At 61.1% G+C, this 15,472-nt stretch overlaps 1 protein-coding gene across 2 annotated transcripts; it reads right to left on the bottom strand.

The window, feature by feature from the left end:
* Nucleotides 1-1,549: 1,549 nt before the first annotated feature.
* Nucleotides 1,550-14,493, bottom strand: SH3BP1 (SH3 domain binding protein 1). Of its 2 annotated transcripts, none has more exons than XM_023257490.2 (18): nucleotides 14,206-14,493; nucleotides 12,929-12,971; nucleotides 12,584-12,688; nucleotides 11,423-11,499; nucleotides 11,032-11,143; nucleotides 10,852-10,928; nucleotides 10,204-10,348; nucleotides 9,420-9,488; nucleotides 9,165-9,255; nucleotides 8,637-8,782; nucleotides 7,832-7,943; nucleotides 7,376-7,457; nucleotides 7,207-7,287; nucleotides 6,142-6,258; nucleotides 5,348-5,445; nucleotides 4,869-5,022; nucleotides 3,745-3,839; nucleotides 1,550-1,751 (listed from the first exon to the last, which is right to left on the bottom strand). In XM_023257490.2, exons 1-18 carry the CDS (start codon nucleotides 14,262-14,264, stop codon nucleotides 1,603-1,605), a joined length of 1,812 nt encoding a protein of 603 aa, XP_023113258.2. In that variant the 5' UTR covers nucleotides 14,265-14,493; the 3' UTR covers nucleotides 1,550-1,602. The 2 variants fall into 2 exon arrangements, with proteins under 2 accessions (XP_023113258.2, XP_023113257.2); XM_023257489.2 differs by having other exon boundaries at nucleotides 1,619-2,377; nucleotides 14,206-14,487.
* Nucleotides 14,494-15,472: the final 979 nt, after the last annotated feature.

Genomic DNA, 15,472 nt, shown 5'->3' with positions numbered 1-15,472 from the left:
TTTAATTTGCATACAAGTAAGATGTGCAGATCTTACATGTACAGTTCGGTGACTTTGACAAATGCTGTTTAAAAATACCAAAGCGACGCAGCACCCCAGAGATCCTGACTTAATTGGGTGGGGCCCAGGACTTTATTTATTTGCTGTTTTTTAATGACATAGGGGTTGTACTGCGAGGCCAGGGTGGAGAGGCACTGGGTCACCAGGCTGGGAGAGGCAGCCTGTCGCTAAGCACCCTGGGGAGGGAAGGAGCCAGAGCAACAGTAGTCAGTGGCTCAGGCAGCGGCGATAGCGTGACTTAGCTGCCTAAGTCCCTATTCGGGGAGGCATGTGTCAAAATTCCAAGTTGTCTGACCTCTGAGAAGGCTCTGAAGACCTGACCTCCAGGAGCAACCTGGGAAAAGCCACACCCTATCAACCCTCTCTGAGGCTCAGATAATTTCCGGTCCCCAATGCCCGCTGGCCTTTTGCTCCTGTAGTAGGTGGTCTCCGTAGCCTGGAATGTTCTTCCTTCTTCCCTGACTTTTTCACCTGGTCAACTCCTGGAAGACTCCTCTTTGAATCACCTCTTCCACGAAGCCTACCTGTGCCCTCCACACACAAACACATGAGTCTGGGTTCGATGGTCAGCCCCTAACTGGTTTCACATGGGCTCCCGGTGCCATTATACTTGATTCTGATTGTCAGCTCTCCTGCGTGTCTGTTCCCAGGAGCTCCCTGGGTGCTGGGCTGAGGCCGGGGTCTGGCTCAGGGTGCAGCACCCAGCAGCCTCAGCGGTTTGCAGACAGACCCATCCCTGCTCTTCGAGGGAGCCTTTCCTGCCTACTCTGAGAACACCAGGGGTTGGGGGGATTGGCATTCACGGGAGCCAGTGCTTATGGGGCGCTTCTGTGTGCAAGGGTGATGCTTTGGTCTTTATTTATTTATTTTTATTATTTTTTTTTATTAAATTTTTTTTTCAACGTTTATTTATTTTTGGGACAGAGAGAGACAGAGCATGAACGGGGGAGGGGCAGAGAGAGAGGGAGACACAGAATCGGAAACAGACTCCAGGCTCCGAGCCATCAGCCCAGAGCCTGACGCGGGGCTCAAACTCCCGGACCGCGAGATCGTGACCTGGCTGAAGTCGGACGCTTAACCGACTGCACCACCCAGGCGCCCCTATGCTTTGGTCTTTATAGGAATGTCCCGTTTCATTCTCGGAACGACAGTCCTGGGGTGGCAACTGCTGTACTGTTTCCCGGATGAGGAAAGTGGAACACTAGGCAGTTAATTGCTCCGGACGTGAGGGACGGGCCCAGGCTCTAGAATCAGACCCGCGTCCTCCTTCCACGTCCATGCCTCACTTGCTGTGTGTCTGGCAGGTCGCTTTCTGAGCCCCAGTCTCCTCAACCTGTAGGAAGGTGACAGGATCCACTTCCCAGGGAGAGGAGTCCATGGAAACCACGCATGGAAAAGCACAATGTATAGCACAGAGTAAGAGCTAAAAATGCTGGCTCTTATCATTCCAGACAGCAAGAAAGAAAGGAGGCAAAGAACAGGAAAGATCTTCCCCTTTATGAAAGTGGCTTCTTTATTTGGAGGGCAGAAAAAAACCAACTATCATTTGGGCAGCTGCTCCGGTTTTGTCCAAAATAATTTATTTACCAGCCTTACAAAAAAATACGTTGGCAAGAGACAATTAAGAGTCCTGTAGGGGCAGGCAGGCCCCTCCTTCCTTCCGGCGGCTCCCCTGGGACCCTGCCAGAGAGCTGGGAGTCGGGTGAGGGGCCCCCAAGCCCAGTGTGGGTTCAGGAGGAAAAGGTCTGGAAGTGGAGGACTAGCCTGAGTCCTCCTTGCCAGGGGGGCCGACCCAGCGGGCACCGAGGCACTTGTAGGCAGAGGCTGGAGGCCCCCAGCCCTGGGAAGGGCGAGGGCTGTGTCCTGGGTAGACCGGTGGGAGGGAGGAGATGCTGACTGTCGCAGGGGAAACCGCCAGCTCAGTCGGTCTCTGAGGCAAGGCTCCTGGGCCGGGGTTGAGGGGGGACGGCCGGGGGAGTGGAGGCCCTGCCTACAACCTCAGGGGCCCGTCCCTCCTCCGTGGCCACCCCTAGGTCCACCTGCACAGGCATGCTCAGAGACACTGCGCTAGGGGAGGCCGGCCCCGGGGAGGCCGGCGAACGCCGGCTCTGGCGTCGGGCGGGCTGCGGGGGGTTGGGAGGCAAGGGGGGTGGCACCGTGGGGGCCCGGAGGCTGCTGCCGACCAGACGGCGGGGCAGGGCCTGGGGGGTCACGGGGCTGCCAGAGCCAGGGGGCGGGGGTGGGGCTGGAGGGGAGGAGCGCGGGCTGGAGACCTGGGGGGGCGGCATGGTGGGCCGGGCTGGCGCTGGGCGCTTAGCTGTGGAGGAAGGACAGGGGCAGTTAGGCATCCACATTGCCTGTGGCCAGTCCACCAAGCTCCATGCTACCGCAGGACCTTTGTACCTGCCATTCCTTCTGCTGGGAACACGGTTTCCACGGCCGGCTCCCTGACACTTAGGCCTCTCTCTCTCCGTGTCCCTTCCCCTGCCCTGCTCCAGTTACTGTCACATTTTCCTGTTGGATTTTCTTCACAGGACCTGCTGCCCTCTGAAACGACCATGGCCGTTTTTATTTTGCTTGAGTCCCCGGCTGGAACGGAAACTAAGCGAGGCCATCCCGTGCGGGGTTGGCTAGCACAGCGCGGGGCACGGATCGATACACAGTCGCCGAATGAAGAAACGCTCACCGTTCCTCTGGATTCTTGGGCCACTCTCACCGCTCAGGAGCCACCAGAGCCACCCACCCTGGTTTTCAGAGACCCTGCTACACCGTTCCGATCGCGTGAGACAGCTGAGGAGCCAAGAGGCCTGGACACGGGTCCTAGCCCTGCCTCCACCCACTGTGGGCTTTGGGCAAATCGCTTGCCTCCCTGGGGCCTCAGTTTCCTCATCGTTAAGATGGGATGAGAGCCTGGACCTCCCAGGGCTGACACAAAGACCTTCAGGGGCTTGAGGTGCTGAGCCCCGGTGAACACCTATCCCACTTGCCCCCATCCAGGAACGGTGGCTGGACGCCTCCTCCTGCAGGAAGGCCCCTGTGTGACCTGTCAACCCCATGCTGGTCCGGAGGGTCCTGTAGCTCTACATTGTACCCCCAGGGAGAAAACTCCAGTGCCTCCTGGGCTGGCTGGGCCCTCCCAAGTGTCCTGATCACTGGCAGTGACCCCTCATCTGAACCCTGCGCCTTCTCACCTGCTGGGCTTGAGGCCAAGTCAACAGGTGAGTGCACCAAAGGGGCTCAGAGGAGCCCCGAGTTTCTTTCCACGCCCAGCCCACCGGCCCTTTGAAGCCTCTATCCCACCTCTTCACTCTGATCTCTGGACTTCTTGAGGGGCCGGACTCCACAGCCCCACTACGCTCAGGAGGAGGGCTGAGCTTTATCGAGCACTTACTGGGTACCAGCTACCAGCCAGGAGAGCACCGTTTAATTTGCCCAACAGCCCTACAAGGTAGGTGTGGTTATTGTTTCATTACACAGAGGAGGAAGCTGAGGGGGCAGACAGTGAAGTCCCCTGCCCAAGGTCACAGCACCGGAATCTGAACCCAGAGCGTCAGGCAGCAAACCTAGGCTCTTAGCCACCTGGATTCCTGGCCTCCCAGCTGTCCGAAAACACGAGATGGTCTGACCGCCCAGCTCCTCTCCTTGCCCACCCTCTTCCCCCCTTCCCTCCCCTGGCCAACTTACTCTTTCGAGCCATGTCCTCCCCTGGAGTGGCTGCCTCCGAGGGGCTCCTACTGACCTTGGGAGAGGCTGGTCTGGGGGGCGCCTCGGACTCTATCCTGTGAAAGAAGGAGAGGGTCAGGGTCCAGCTTGGCCATCTCCCAGAAGTCTGGAATCTTGGGGAGACTCCCAAGGCACCAGGCTGACTTTGGATCCTCCCAGGACTTGTCCCCTGCCCCTGGTCACTGGGCCTGGGATCTGTCCCCAGGCTGGGCCCCCCTCCCTCAAGAAGACGCTCCTGGCATTGGCCAGAGTTTGGGTCCGCTGAACCCCTGGCTTCCACGTGACCCTGTGACGGTGGGTCCCCATGGGCCAGGATGGCAGGTAGAAAGCAGGGCCTCGGCTCTCGGCCTCCGTGTGATCTCCACTGAATGTTCCAGCCACGAGAAGCCAGAGAACGGACAAGAAGCACAAGGGGCGGCCATGGCTCCTTCTGGGTTTCCTCCAGGTCTCTGCTCAGTTGGCTCCTCTTTAGGGAGGCTTTCCTGATCCCCAGGCTAGAGCAGCTCCCCACTCCCTCCCCCTAACCTGCTCTCTTCTCCTGTAAGGGCACGTATCACTGCCTGCCATGACAGTACCCATTTATGGATGTACTGGTTGGCCCTCTCTCCCCGGCCCTAGGAAAGCAAGCTCTAAGGCCAGCGTCTGTCTGTTTTGTTCCTCTGAGAAAAGTCACGGTGTGCGCCCTGCCTGGGTGATGACAGACTAGTGCCTGTTTGGTATGGAGACAACATGTACGACGGAGCCCTTCGAGATCTGAAGGACCAAAGAGAACACTGGAAGGTGTTTACAAAATTCCAGCTGATCCGCTCCCTAGTTCCCTAAATCCCCAGGGCCTGAAACAGTGCCTGGAACATAGTGGGTGCTCAGTAAACAGCCATACGACGAGCGAGGAGGCACATTAGAGGCCGAGCGGAATACAGCGTCTGGGTCTCCACCCCGTCCACTCCAAATGGGGAATCCCGGTATTTGGGATGGAAAATACAATAATGACGTTTCCCAAGATGCTGTTGGAAGCCCGGAGATCGTGCCTCAAGCTGGACATCTTGGGGCAAAGATGGGGGTCATTCATTTCCATCAGTCCTTACTTTTCCCTGGCAGCCGCTGAGGCCGGGGCAGGGGCTGGGGCTGGAGCGGGTGTGGACACAGCGACCGTTGGAAGCTCCTCAGAAGCTGGCCTGTTGCTGACCTTGTCCTGGGGGACAGGGGCTGAGAACAGGCCTGACACGTTGAAGTTGACGTCTGCAGACAGAAGGAAGCAGGTCTTAGCTTCCAGAACCTCCGCCAGCCTTCCCGCCTCGGCCAACATCAGGGCCTCTTGCCTTTTCCCCCGACGTTATCTGGACCACATATCGCCTCCCTACTCCCACGTGAGCCTCATGACAATCCCACGAGGCAGGCAGGATCATCCCCATTGTACAGGGGAGACAGGGAGGCTCACGGCAGAGAAGCAATTTGCTCGGGGCCTCATAATGAGGCCGCCAGGGACGGAAGCTAAGTCTGGAGGGCACCCAGCTGGGCAGAGGAGGGCACAAGGGGACATGTTCACAAAGACGGGGAACTTCACCTCCCGGGAAGAGGGTGTCCGCGTTCTGTATCAGAGCCTCGACCACGCCCACCACCTGGATGGAGGACACTGAGGCTGCGTCCAGCTGGGCCTGGTCCCTGGGGCAGAAAAAGGAATGGAGGTGAGCCATCCATTCTGCAACCTGTTAGCGACCCCAACTCTGTGTGGCCCAATCACGCCAAGTGCCTGTTCTCAGAAAGCTCAGGGACCACCGGGGGATGACGAATGTGTCGCCCACGTGCCAAATGTTCCCCTTCCTTCACCCACAACAGGCATCGCTCGCCAGGGACGGGACCCTCTTCCTCGTAGGTCTCGGCTCTAGGCTGCCTCGCCCAAGTAATCGTCCTCGGCAAACGAATGAAATCTTTGTGCCGTCTGTGGCCGGGTGAATTATAGTGACCCCTCGCCCTTTACGGTGCATAAAACATTTCTCCATTTCCTCGTCTAATTCCCCACGCCAAACCCCTCAAAGTTGGTAATGATTTCTCTCCAATTTACGGAGGAAGCAGTGGGAGCTCCGGAGAGTGAGCTTCCTAAAGGCATTTCTGGAAGGTCGAGGGGCGGGGCTGGAACGAAAATCGCTGGGCTCCCAGCCTTCCAGGCAGCCCGCTACCAGTACCACCCAGAATGCCCATCTCCAAAGCCCCGTGGGGTCCACGCTCCCTTCGGCAGCCTGGAGAAGAGGAGCTGCTTGATCCACTCCAAGGATGGGGAAACTGAGGCCCGGGGGAACAAATAAGCAGCGCACGGGTGAGGTGGGGATTGCCGCCTTCCCCCGAGCTGCAGCCCCTCACCCTTCTTTCTCGGGAGGCCACAGCAGGTTGGGCCCCAGGACGATGGCAATGTTGCTGGGCGTCATTTTATTCACCTCCTGCTCCTCGGCCAGCCGTGCCAGGAACTTCATCAGGTACCTGGGGAGGCAGAAGGTGGGCTTGGCCAGGGACAGGGCGTCTTTGGCCGTGAACGCCCATTGACGCCCTTGAGGCCTGAGAATTTCTCAGCCTGGGGTTTCCAAAGAGTGGCAAAGGTACCCCATCGGGTGGCTTAAAATTTGTTTTTGATTGCTTTTAACATTTATTTATTTATTATTAAAAAAAAATTTTTTTTTAACGTTTATTATTGAGAGAGAGAGAGAGAGAGAGAGAGAGACAGAGCGTGAGCAGGGAGGGCCAGAGAGACGGGGAGACACAGAATCCGAAGGGGGCCCCAGGCTCCGAGCCGTCAGCCCGGAGCCCGACGCGGGGCTCGGACTCACGAACCGCGAGATCACGACCCGAGCCGAAGTCGGGCGCTCAGCCGGCTGAGCCACCCAGGCGCCCCAACATTTATTTATTTTTGAGAGACAGAGCAAGACAGAGCATGAGCGGGGGAGGGGCGGGGGCGGGGGACACAGAATCCAAAGCAGGCTCCAGGCTCTAAGCCGTTAGCACAGAGCCCGATGCGGGGCTCGATCCCCCGAACCGTTGCGATCACGACCTGAGCTGACATCAAGAGTCAGATGCCCCACCGACTGAACCACCCAGGCACCCCTAAAATGTTTTAATAGTTAAATCGGCTGACCTGCTGAGCACCATATATGTGTCAGGCATTGAGCTAAGCTGAGACTCTCCCAGCCACCCTGCGGGGTAGGGACTGCTACGCTCTGTGTTTTCCAGATGAGGGCACTGAGGCACAGAGCGGTCAGTTCACCTGCCTCGGACCACAAGGTGGCAGAGGTGGGAATCTGAAGCCAGGTGGTGTGGCTTCAGAGGTTCAAGGTGTGTGTTTGGCTGCAACGTCAGGATGGAAGATAGGACTAGGCCATTTTAGCCGTGGTTTCAGAAATGCTGCTCGGGCCGAGGGGGCAGGCTTGGGCTCACCTGAGGTTGCTGAGGTTGTCCTGGGGGAGGCGGCTGCACACTTCCTGGAGGGCCTCCAGCCGGGCTCCTGGCTCTTTCAGACTGGGTGGCGGGGGGAGAGACCGGGTGAGCCAGGCCAGGGCCCTGGGGCCCCACCTCTGCAGCCCCGCCCTCCACAGCATAAACTCACCTGGCTGCCCTCATCCAATCGTCATAGAGGTCAAAGGTCATCAAGGGCTCTGGCAGCTCCCGCAGATAGGACTTGAGGGCACCTGAAGCGGTGGCAGGGCGGGAGGGGGGGGGGCGGGGCTTAGACACAGTCCCCCAAGCCCCCTACCTCCACGCCAGTGCCCAGCTCTCTCCATCTGTTGGGAACCAGGCCCTTGTTCCCACTAATGTGTCTAGATCTGATCATTTCTTTGGGCCATGGGCCTTTTGGAGAAAATGCCGAAGGCTGGTGGACCTGGTCCCAGAAAAATGTACGTACGCATCATGGGCCCCACTTTAAGGACCCCTATGTCTCCGGAGGTGTCTCCTCGGCAGATGATCAGGCCCTCAGCCAAACTATCATGGGAGCATTTCAGGCCGTTGAGGGGAAGGGATCTGGGGGGAAGGCCCTCCTCCCGGGGCTCCTCGGGGCAGGCACCTGCCACGGCGTGGGGGTCGGAGCAGAACTCCTGCAGGCCGCGCGGGTCCGAGGCCATGGTCTGCTTGAGACGTTTCAGCACCGAGGCCCCAGCGGCCAGGCGGAAGAGGCCCTGGGGTGCGAGAGGAAACGGACGGGGGTCACAGAGGGGCGGCAGGGGAGAACGCCCTGGCCGGGAGGCCCTGGCTCGCTCAGGGTCTGTGTCCGGGCCTGTGTCCCCACCCAGTCTGGTGGGCAGAGTGGGGACCACAGGATGCGTGGCCACCCTCAACTCTCAAGGTCTAGGACTCGGCGCGAAGTGGGAAGTCTGGGGGCAGCGGGGAAAGCGGTGGGGACACAGGCGTCTGGGTGGGCGCGGAAGGGAGGAAGGAGGCCCGGCAGCACTGTCTAGAAGCCTAGGTCGCTCTGCGAGTAGGTTCCGTGTCTAAGGGTCTGTCCTCGGGGCAGGAGCCTATAGACCAGCGCCGGCAAGGTGCACGGGACGGATGAGGACAGTGCGAGGCAGTGACTGCATGGGGGTCCCTGGCTTTACTGACACCTTCTCGTGTGCCACTGGGCCCGTGTTCCTCTTGGCCTCCGTCTCTCCCTCGTAAAATGGAGCTGGTGAAGGCTCCTTCCCAGGGTTTTGGGGATGACTGAACGGAGCAAGACGTGGAAAGGGTTTATGGCATAGCGGCTGCCCATGAACATCACTCAGTGGGCCGTGATGTCAGTTTGGCAACAGGAGGCCGTGGCCTCACAGGCACCTGTGCTCTAAGGATTCCGGCCCCCGTGTCCCTTCCCGACCTGCCCCCACGGGCCCCACCTCTTCCTTCATGCCCTCAGAAAGCAGCATCATGACGCAGGCCTCGATGGGCAGGGCGATGTCCCGGCCCAGCTCTTGCAAATGGGTTCCCAGTGACACCCCATACACCCTGAAGAAGGGGGCGGCCGTCATCGAGGGGGAGGGGTCTGCAGGGACGAGACAGATCAGTGGCCCGGGCTCCCCCCCATCCCTGGACAGCCAACCCCCACCCCACCCACCCCCAGACATCCTCAAGGGCTACTGCTTTGCCCAATCTCTCTCGAATCCACCCACCTCCACTGTGTCGCCCCTAGCCCGGGCCATCACCCCTTCCCTCCTGCCTCTTAAAGGTCTCCCGACTCCTGTTCTGTTCCCCTTCATTCCATCACTCCGCACGGCAGAGTGACTTCTCAGTCACAAATCGAATCGGAACGCATCTGCTCAGAACTCATCCGGGGCTCCCTACTGCCTCCCAGGATGGAGTGCAAGCATCTCAACATGTCCTGAGCAGGGCTGGGGGCAGGGGGGGGGGGTCCCCTGGGTCCCCACCTGCTTGGCTGTGGTTCTCCCTCAGCTCAGCCAGGGCCGTGTCCAGCGAGCTCAGAGACTTGCGATGGTAATCAGCTTGGATCTCCATGAGCTGCGGGGACAAGGGGGTGGCCCCAGGGTGGGTGAGGGAAGCTGAGCCTCCCCCCCGGAGTCCCTAAGAACACACCCCTCCCTCCCACATCTTGAAGGGTGTCTCAGGGGGCCCCTGGTGTCCACCCCCGAGTTCCACTGGCCGGAGCCCACTCTCGGACTCACGTGGATGAAGTGGTTGGCATATGTGTCCTCCTTGGTGGCGAAGTGGTAAAGGTCGGCCAAGTACTCGTCCTTGGGGACAGAAAGGGGAAGCTGAGGCCTAGAGGGGTTCGTGACTCGTCCAAGCTATACGTGGAACGCCCCGGCCAACTCTCCTCTCTCTGCCAAGGTTTGCACTTGGGGATGGCCCACAGGGACCCCCCTCGAACTCTTACATATATATTGTGTGTTTAGAGAGAGAGAGAGAGAGAGAGAGAGCACAAGCAGGTGAGGGTCCCAGAGAGAGAGAATCCCAAGCAGCCTCTGCACTGTCAGGGCAGAGCCAGATGCGGGGCTTGGACCCACGAGCCGCGAGAGCATGACCTGAGTCGAAATCAAGAGTCAGACGTTTGACCGACTGAGCCACCCCGGCTCTTAAGGGACGTTTACGGCTTCTAGTCCTCATCTCTGTGCCTCATACCCTAAGCATGGTGGCTTGTCTTAGTCACCATTCATTCCTCTGCTCACTCAGCAAACACACCGAGACCGTGGTGAGTAGCCCAAGTCCCCGCCTCCCAGGAATGACGGGTACGGTGTAGACACAAGAGGCCACAAGATAGTGGCCGAGTGCACACAGCTTGGAGGCTGACGGCCTGGATTCAAATCCTGGGCTCTGTTGCTTCCTAGCTGTGTGGCCTTGGGTGAGTCACATCGCCTCTCTGAGCTTCAGTTCCCTCCCCTGTGAAATGGGGTCAGTACCTGCCCTCGCCACCCCCTCGCGTCCAGGGAACTCCAAGTGCTCGCTCACCTTGCACTGTTCCACCTTCCTCTTCAGTTCCTCCTCCTCCTCCTTCAGCGTCTCCACTTTGGTGGCGGTGGCCGTGTGGCTGTAACTGCCGGGGCCACCGCCCAGGCCCTGACCGCCGCCCGAGTTCTTGGCTGCCTGAGTGAGCCTGGCAACGATCCCAAGGTGGGGGGGGAGGGTCACTGTCCCCGTTGCATGTCCAGAGCCAAGTGTCCCTTCCACATGCCTGACCCCCCAAGGTTTCGGGATTTATGGATGAACATCCCAGAGCTCTGCTTGCCCTGGGCCTCCGCCCAGCCTGGGCCATGAGTGCTCAGGGGCTCCCCCTGGCGGTGGGCTTGGTGATCGCGGCCACCGAGCTCCAGAGTGGAGGGTGGGGGCATCCTGCAGTCCAGGGATCTTGGGGGATCCCTGATAGCTACCCCAGGCTCTGGAGTCACCCCCGGCTGGCACGCGCACGCGCACACCCATGTTCAGAGAGGAACTCTCACATGTACCCTCACATGTGTTCCTAAAGACCGGATGAGTCCCCAAGTACACACAGTACCCAGTGGACCCTGCCCCCCCTGTTCTAGTGTGGGTTCTGGGGCCACCGTTATGGGCTGATCTAGGCATGGACCCCCCCCCCCCCCCAGGGACCATGGCTCCCACCTGCTCTTCAGGGTGTTCCAGTCAGACACCAGCTTCTGCAAGCTTTTCTTGTGCTTGAGGATGGCCGGCAGCTCCTCCTGGGGGCAGGTACACGGGGAGGGAGGGGGTCGGTCGGCAGGCTGCGGAGGTGGGAGCCGAGGCCGGGCAAGCTGGGCGGGGAGGGGGCAGGGGGCAGGTCACCTCACTCAGCCTGCTGAGCGGCTGCAGGACATCCCTCTCCAGAGTCATCTCAAACTCGGCCAGAATGCGGGCCAGCTGGTTCTGAATGGCACAGCTCATCTCTAAGGCCTTCCTGTGGATACAACACCGGTGGGCCCAGCCCCCACAGCTCCTCACTCCCGTCCGGAAACACGTGATGGGGCCTCCTCCCTCCCCGTCACCCCCTGCCCCTTCTATCTGTCCTTCATCTTGGCTGAGCCAACACCTTCCCAGACCTGGCCGCCCTCACTGACCTGGCCGCCGCCCCCCGCCCCCAGCTCAAGACACTAACTACCCCCATCCTGGTCACCCGTCCCTCACCTGGAACCCCTCCCAGCCCAGATCCCCCGCTTGGCACCCCGTTCCTGCTCACCCCATGCTGGAATCAGGGTCCAGCTCCTTGAAGCTCTCGGCCATTGTGGTGGACAGAGCCATGAGGGGGAGCTTCTTCTGCAGGAAGGGCAGGGCGGGCTGTGAGCAGGGGCCCCCAGTGAGCCTCCCTCCACCCCACCCAAGCACAAGGCAGCCTTCTCGGGGGGGGGGGGGGCAGAGCCCCACCGAGGCACTGGATGTGGACAGGGGAAGAGGGAAGCCGGGAGGGCCACAGTCTTAGGTAGGAGTGGAGACCGGATGATGACGAGGCCCGGAGGAGTGACATCTCCCTGTGGCCCCGTCCCCTGACCCCACCCCACCTGGGGTGCCCTTTTCCCCTCCCAGAAACCAATCAACTGGGCAGGAAGGAATGACCAAGTACCCTCACACGCTAGGAAACCAAGAACAGAAGGCAAGGTGCTTGCCCAAGGTGACATAGTTGGAAGGAGAATGAAGGCACTGGGAACACCCCGGGAGCCGGGACCTTCCCCTGCCCCAGGGCATATGTGGCTGGACTGAGTCACTGCAGAGCTCAAAACCCTCCCACTGAGAGTTACTAGGAGCACCAGCTTGGGCCGGAAAGACCAGGGATCAAATCTCAGTTTTGCCACTTACTAGCTGTGTGACCTTAAGACTTTACCTCTCTGACTTCATTTCCTCCTCGGTACAAAGTGCTAATAAGGCAGCCTCCTCCTAGGGGGTGTCGTCGGCAATTAAGTGAGGCAACGCATTAACCTATCTTAGCCGCAGACTAGCGGTAATCAGTCTACAAATGCTGTTGATTAATACCAGTGAGTATTAATATCTGCCCAACTGCCACTTCCTTCAGGAAGCCCTCCCACACTGCCTCAGTGCAGAGGGCCCGCTCTGCTCTGCTCTGGGTGCAGACTGCATCGAGAAGTTCAGGTGCTGTCCGAGGCCTGGCCTGGGCTCAGGGGGTTGGTGCAGATGGGGGCAGGGTCCAAAAGAGGATGGGTAAGAGGCAGAGCCTCATCAGTACATGGCCCGAGGGGTCTTGGGACAGAGCAGTCCGGACCCTCTTGGTGTCGGAGGCTCAGACTAGCAGGGGGACCCCAGCCCTGACCTCCCTCTCCCATTGGACAGAGGTGTTCGGTCCAGGCCCCTCCTTCCCGCCACCCCCCCCCCCCCCCCGGCCACTTACCACCCGCTTGTCCATGTCTGCCCCGCTCTGGCCCTGTAGACAGGCCTGCAGCCGTTTGTGGACATTGTGGGCCGCCCGCTTGGCTGGCTCCAACCGCTGCTCCACCTGCGAGGGGGGCTCTGGGTTTACGCGGCGTGGCAGGTTGTTGCCCCTCACCCCCCCCCCCCCACCGCCCTGTTCTTTCCCAGAGCAGGAACCACCTTTCTCTTCCCTCCTCCTGGAGACCCCATGGCCAACAGCTTGGGGAATGACTCAACCCGACCCCCCAAATGGCGTCCTCGTCCTCGCGGGGCCCTCTGCTGACAGCTTGCGCGGGCCTGCCCTGCCACCCGCCCGGGCACGTACCTGGTGCAGATCCTCCCCCAGGAACTCGGCCGTCTCCGGGGTGCTGTTGGGCGGGGGGGAGGAAGGAGCTTCTGCTGAGGCGGCCCGGGTTAGGAAACCCCCTGCCTCCCCCTGCCCCCTCAACAGGGCACCTGGACCCCGATCGTTCCCAGTGCCCCTCCTCGTTGGAGGCCGCCCTGGGTGGCCCGCCTGCCTGCCTCATCCCAGTCGGAGCACATTCCGTGGGGGCGGGAATAGGATACATGACTTTTTCCTCCTCCACCCAGGGCTGTGTCCTGCGAGAGGGCGGATGAAACCCAAGGCAGTGGAGTTGAGAAGCCACCCCAGGGCCCAGCCTCTGTCTTCTGCTGACCCCGGGGAGAAGGAGGCCAGGGTGGCCCCAAGAACGGGAAGTGTGTGAGCTCACACACTCCTGGGCTGTCAGTCACGCAGGACTCTGGCCTGGGGTGGTCGGCAGGCCCTGGGTCCCTGCCCGGGGACACACGGGACGCTGAGGCCCGGAGCCAGGGGGCCTGACTGCCCAGGCTCACACAGGCATCTGGGTAGCTGAAGACTAGAGCCAGGTCTCTGGACACCCAGTCCCCTCCCCGGAGGCCCAGAGAACGGGGAAACTCGCAACACAGGGGGCAGAGGAGAGAAAACAGGCCCTGGGTGCTCCCCAAACTTCTGGCTTCCACCCCAAGGGCTCAGGGGCTGGCGGGGGGGTGGGGGTGGGGCGGGGGGAGGGAGAACAGAGACCCAGGGATGTTTCCACCTGGGTCCAGGCTGGGAAAAGCAGAAGCAAGAGAGAGAAGCTGGAGGCCTCTGGGCTTGGTGGGGGGAAGAGGCACACAGCCGGACAAGGGAGGCCCCTCAGCCCTCCAAGACGGGACCTAGTCTCCTCCCCTCCCCCAGGGTCTGGGGCCCTGATCGCCCCTCCCCCTCCCTCAGGCAACCAGAGATGGTCAGCTGTCCCCATTGTACAGAGGGGACAAGTGAGGCCAGGGAGGATCATCCACTCAAGAGGCCCGTGGAGGCAGAGAAGACCCAGGTTCCTTGATCCTCCCTGCACTCCGCTCCAATCGGGGTGGGGGTGCCCCTTTCCCCCAAAGGGCCTAGCCCCTCCGGCCAGAGCCCCGGGAGGTGGGGGTGGCATCCCAGAGGGGAGGGAGAAAGAGAGGGGCTCCGGCCAGTCAGAGGGCGGCTGTCCAGCCGTCCCCGCCTCCCCCACCCCTCATCCCCTAGGGTCCGGGGCCGGGGGTGAGCTTGGGGCCGGGAAGGCGCGGGTTGACACTCACCGTCCCAAGCTGCCCGTCTGGGCCAGCTGCCGCATGCGATGCAGCTGCCTCTTCATCATCTTGGGCGCAGGCTGGGGGCCGCGGGGTCACGGTCGGGGGGCGGCGGGGGGGGCGAGGGCCCGGCAGCCCCCGGCCCAGCCTGCCTGCGCCCGCAGTGCCGCTCTCTCCCCGGATGGGTGGGCGGCGCTCTCCGCTTCCTGGGCCAGCCGCGCTCCGGCGGCCGCTCGCTCCCTCCTCCTCCTCCGCGCGCGACTCCGCCCCCAGCCCCCAGGTCACTCCTCTCTCCAAGTTTGTTTTCTCGCCCGTCCCCGGCTTCCGGGCCCCCCTTCCCCCGCAGGCCCCCCGGCCGGTCCCCGCGACTGTCGGGCCGGCGGCCGCCTGGTCGTCCACAGGTTGTGTGGCGGCCCCGCCCCCGGCCCCGCCCCGCCCAACCCCGGTGGCGGGAAGCAGGTAAGCCGGCTCCGGCCACCCGCGGTGGCCTCTGGGTTCCTGCCCCCCACGCAGGCCTGCCGGCCGTGGGTTTAAATAACTTTCACACACACACACACACACACACACACACACACACACACACACACACACACATTTTTTTTTTTAAGTTTCTTTATTTTGAGAGATAGAGAAAGAGACAGCACAAGAGGGGGAGGGGCAGAACGAGGGAGGGAGAGAGAGAGAGAGAGAGAGAGAGAGAGAGAGAGAGAGAGATGGCTGATGGCGCAGAGCCTGAAGCAGGGGCTCAATGCCACGACCTGAGCCGAAATCAAGAGTCCAGCGCTCCGCCAACTGAGCCACCCAGGTGCCCACTTTCACACCCCTTTTAAAGGAGAAAGAGTTCCACGCTTAGGAGGCAGAGGCCAAGGACAGGCCTCTCCAACCTGTACTGGCCCATCTGGGCCGGCCCAAGGATGCTGCCCCCGGGGTTCCCTCTCCCAAGGATTCCCTGGCTACCTTGAGCTAAAGGTTACCCCTGCCTGCTTCCCGACTGGAGACTGGCTGGGGACTTTGGATTCCTGGGGCCACCTTGCTGCTTTGTGCCCTTGGACAAGTCCCGGGAACTCTGGACTTGCCGTCTTCATTGGCCTGATGGGCCAGCTGTCCTGGCCCTGCCCATCCCGAGGAGTGGACAAGATAACCCTGCCTACTCCCGCTGCCCCTTTAAGGGGGGGTGCCCCACCCTCCAGAGGAGCTCCCTGACACCCTGCTCCCTCCATCGGTAAAGTCCCTTCTTCCAGCAAGCTTCTTCAGTCCTTGCCCTTCCTCTCCGAAG

Source organism: Felis catus, chromosome B4 (genome assembly GCF_018350175.1).
Source record: "Felis catus isolate Fca126 chromosome B4, F.catus_Fca126_mat1.0, whole genome shotgun sequence".
Taxonomy (NCBI): domain Eukaryota; kingdom Metazoa; phylum Chordata; class Mammalia; order Carnivora; family Felidae; genus Felis; species Felis catus.
Note: the sequence above shows the minus strand (reverse complement) of the source record. Positions and strands in the feature narration are given on the sequence as shown.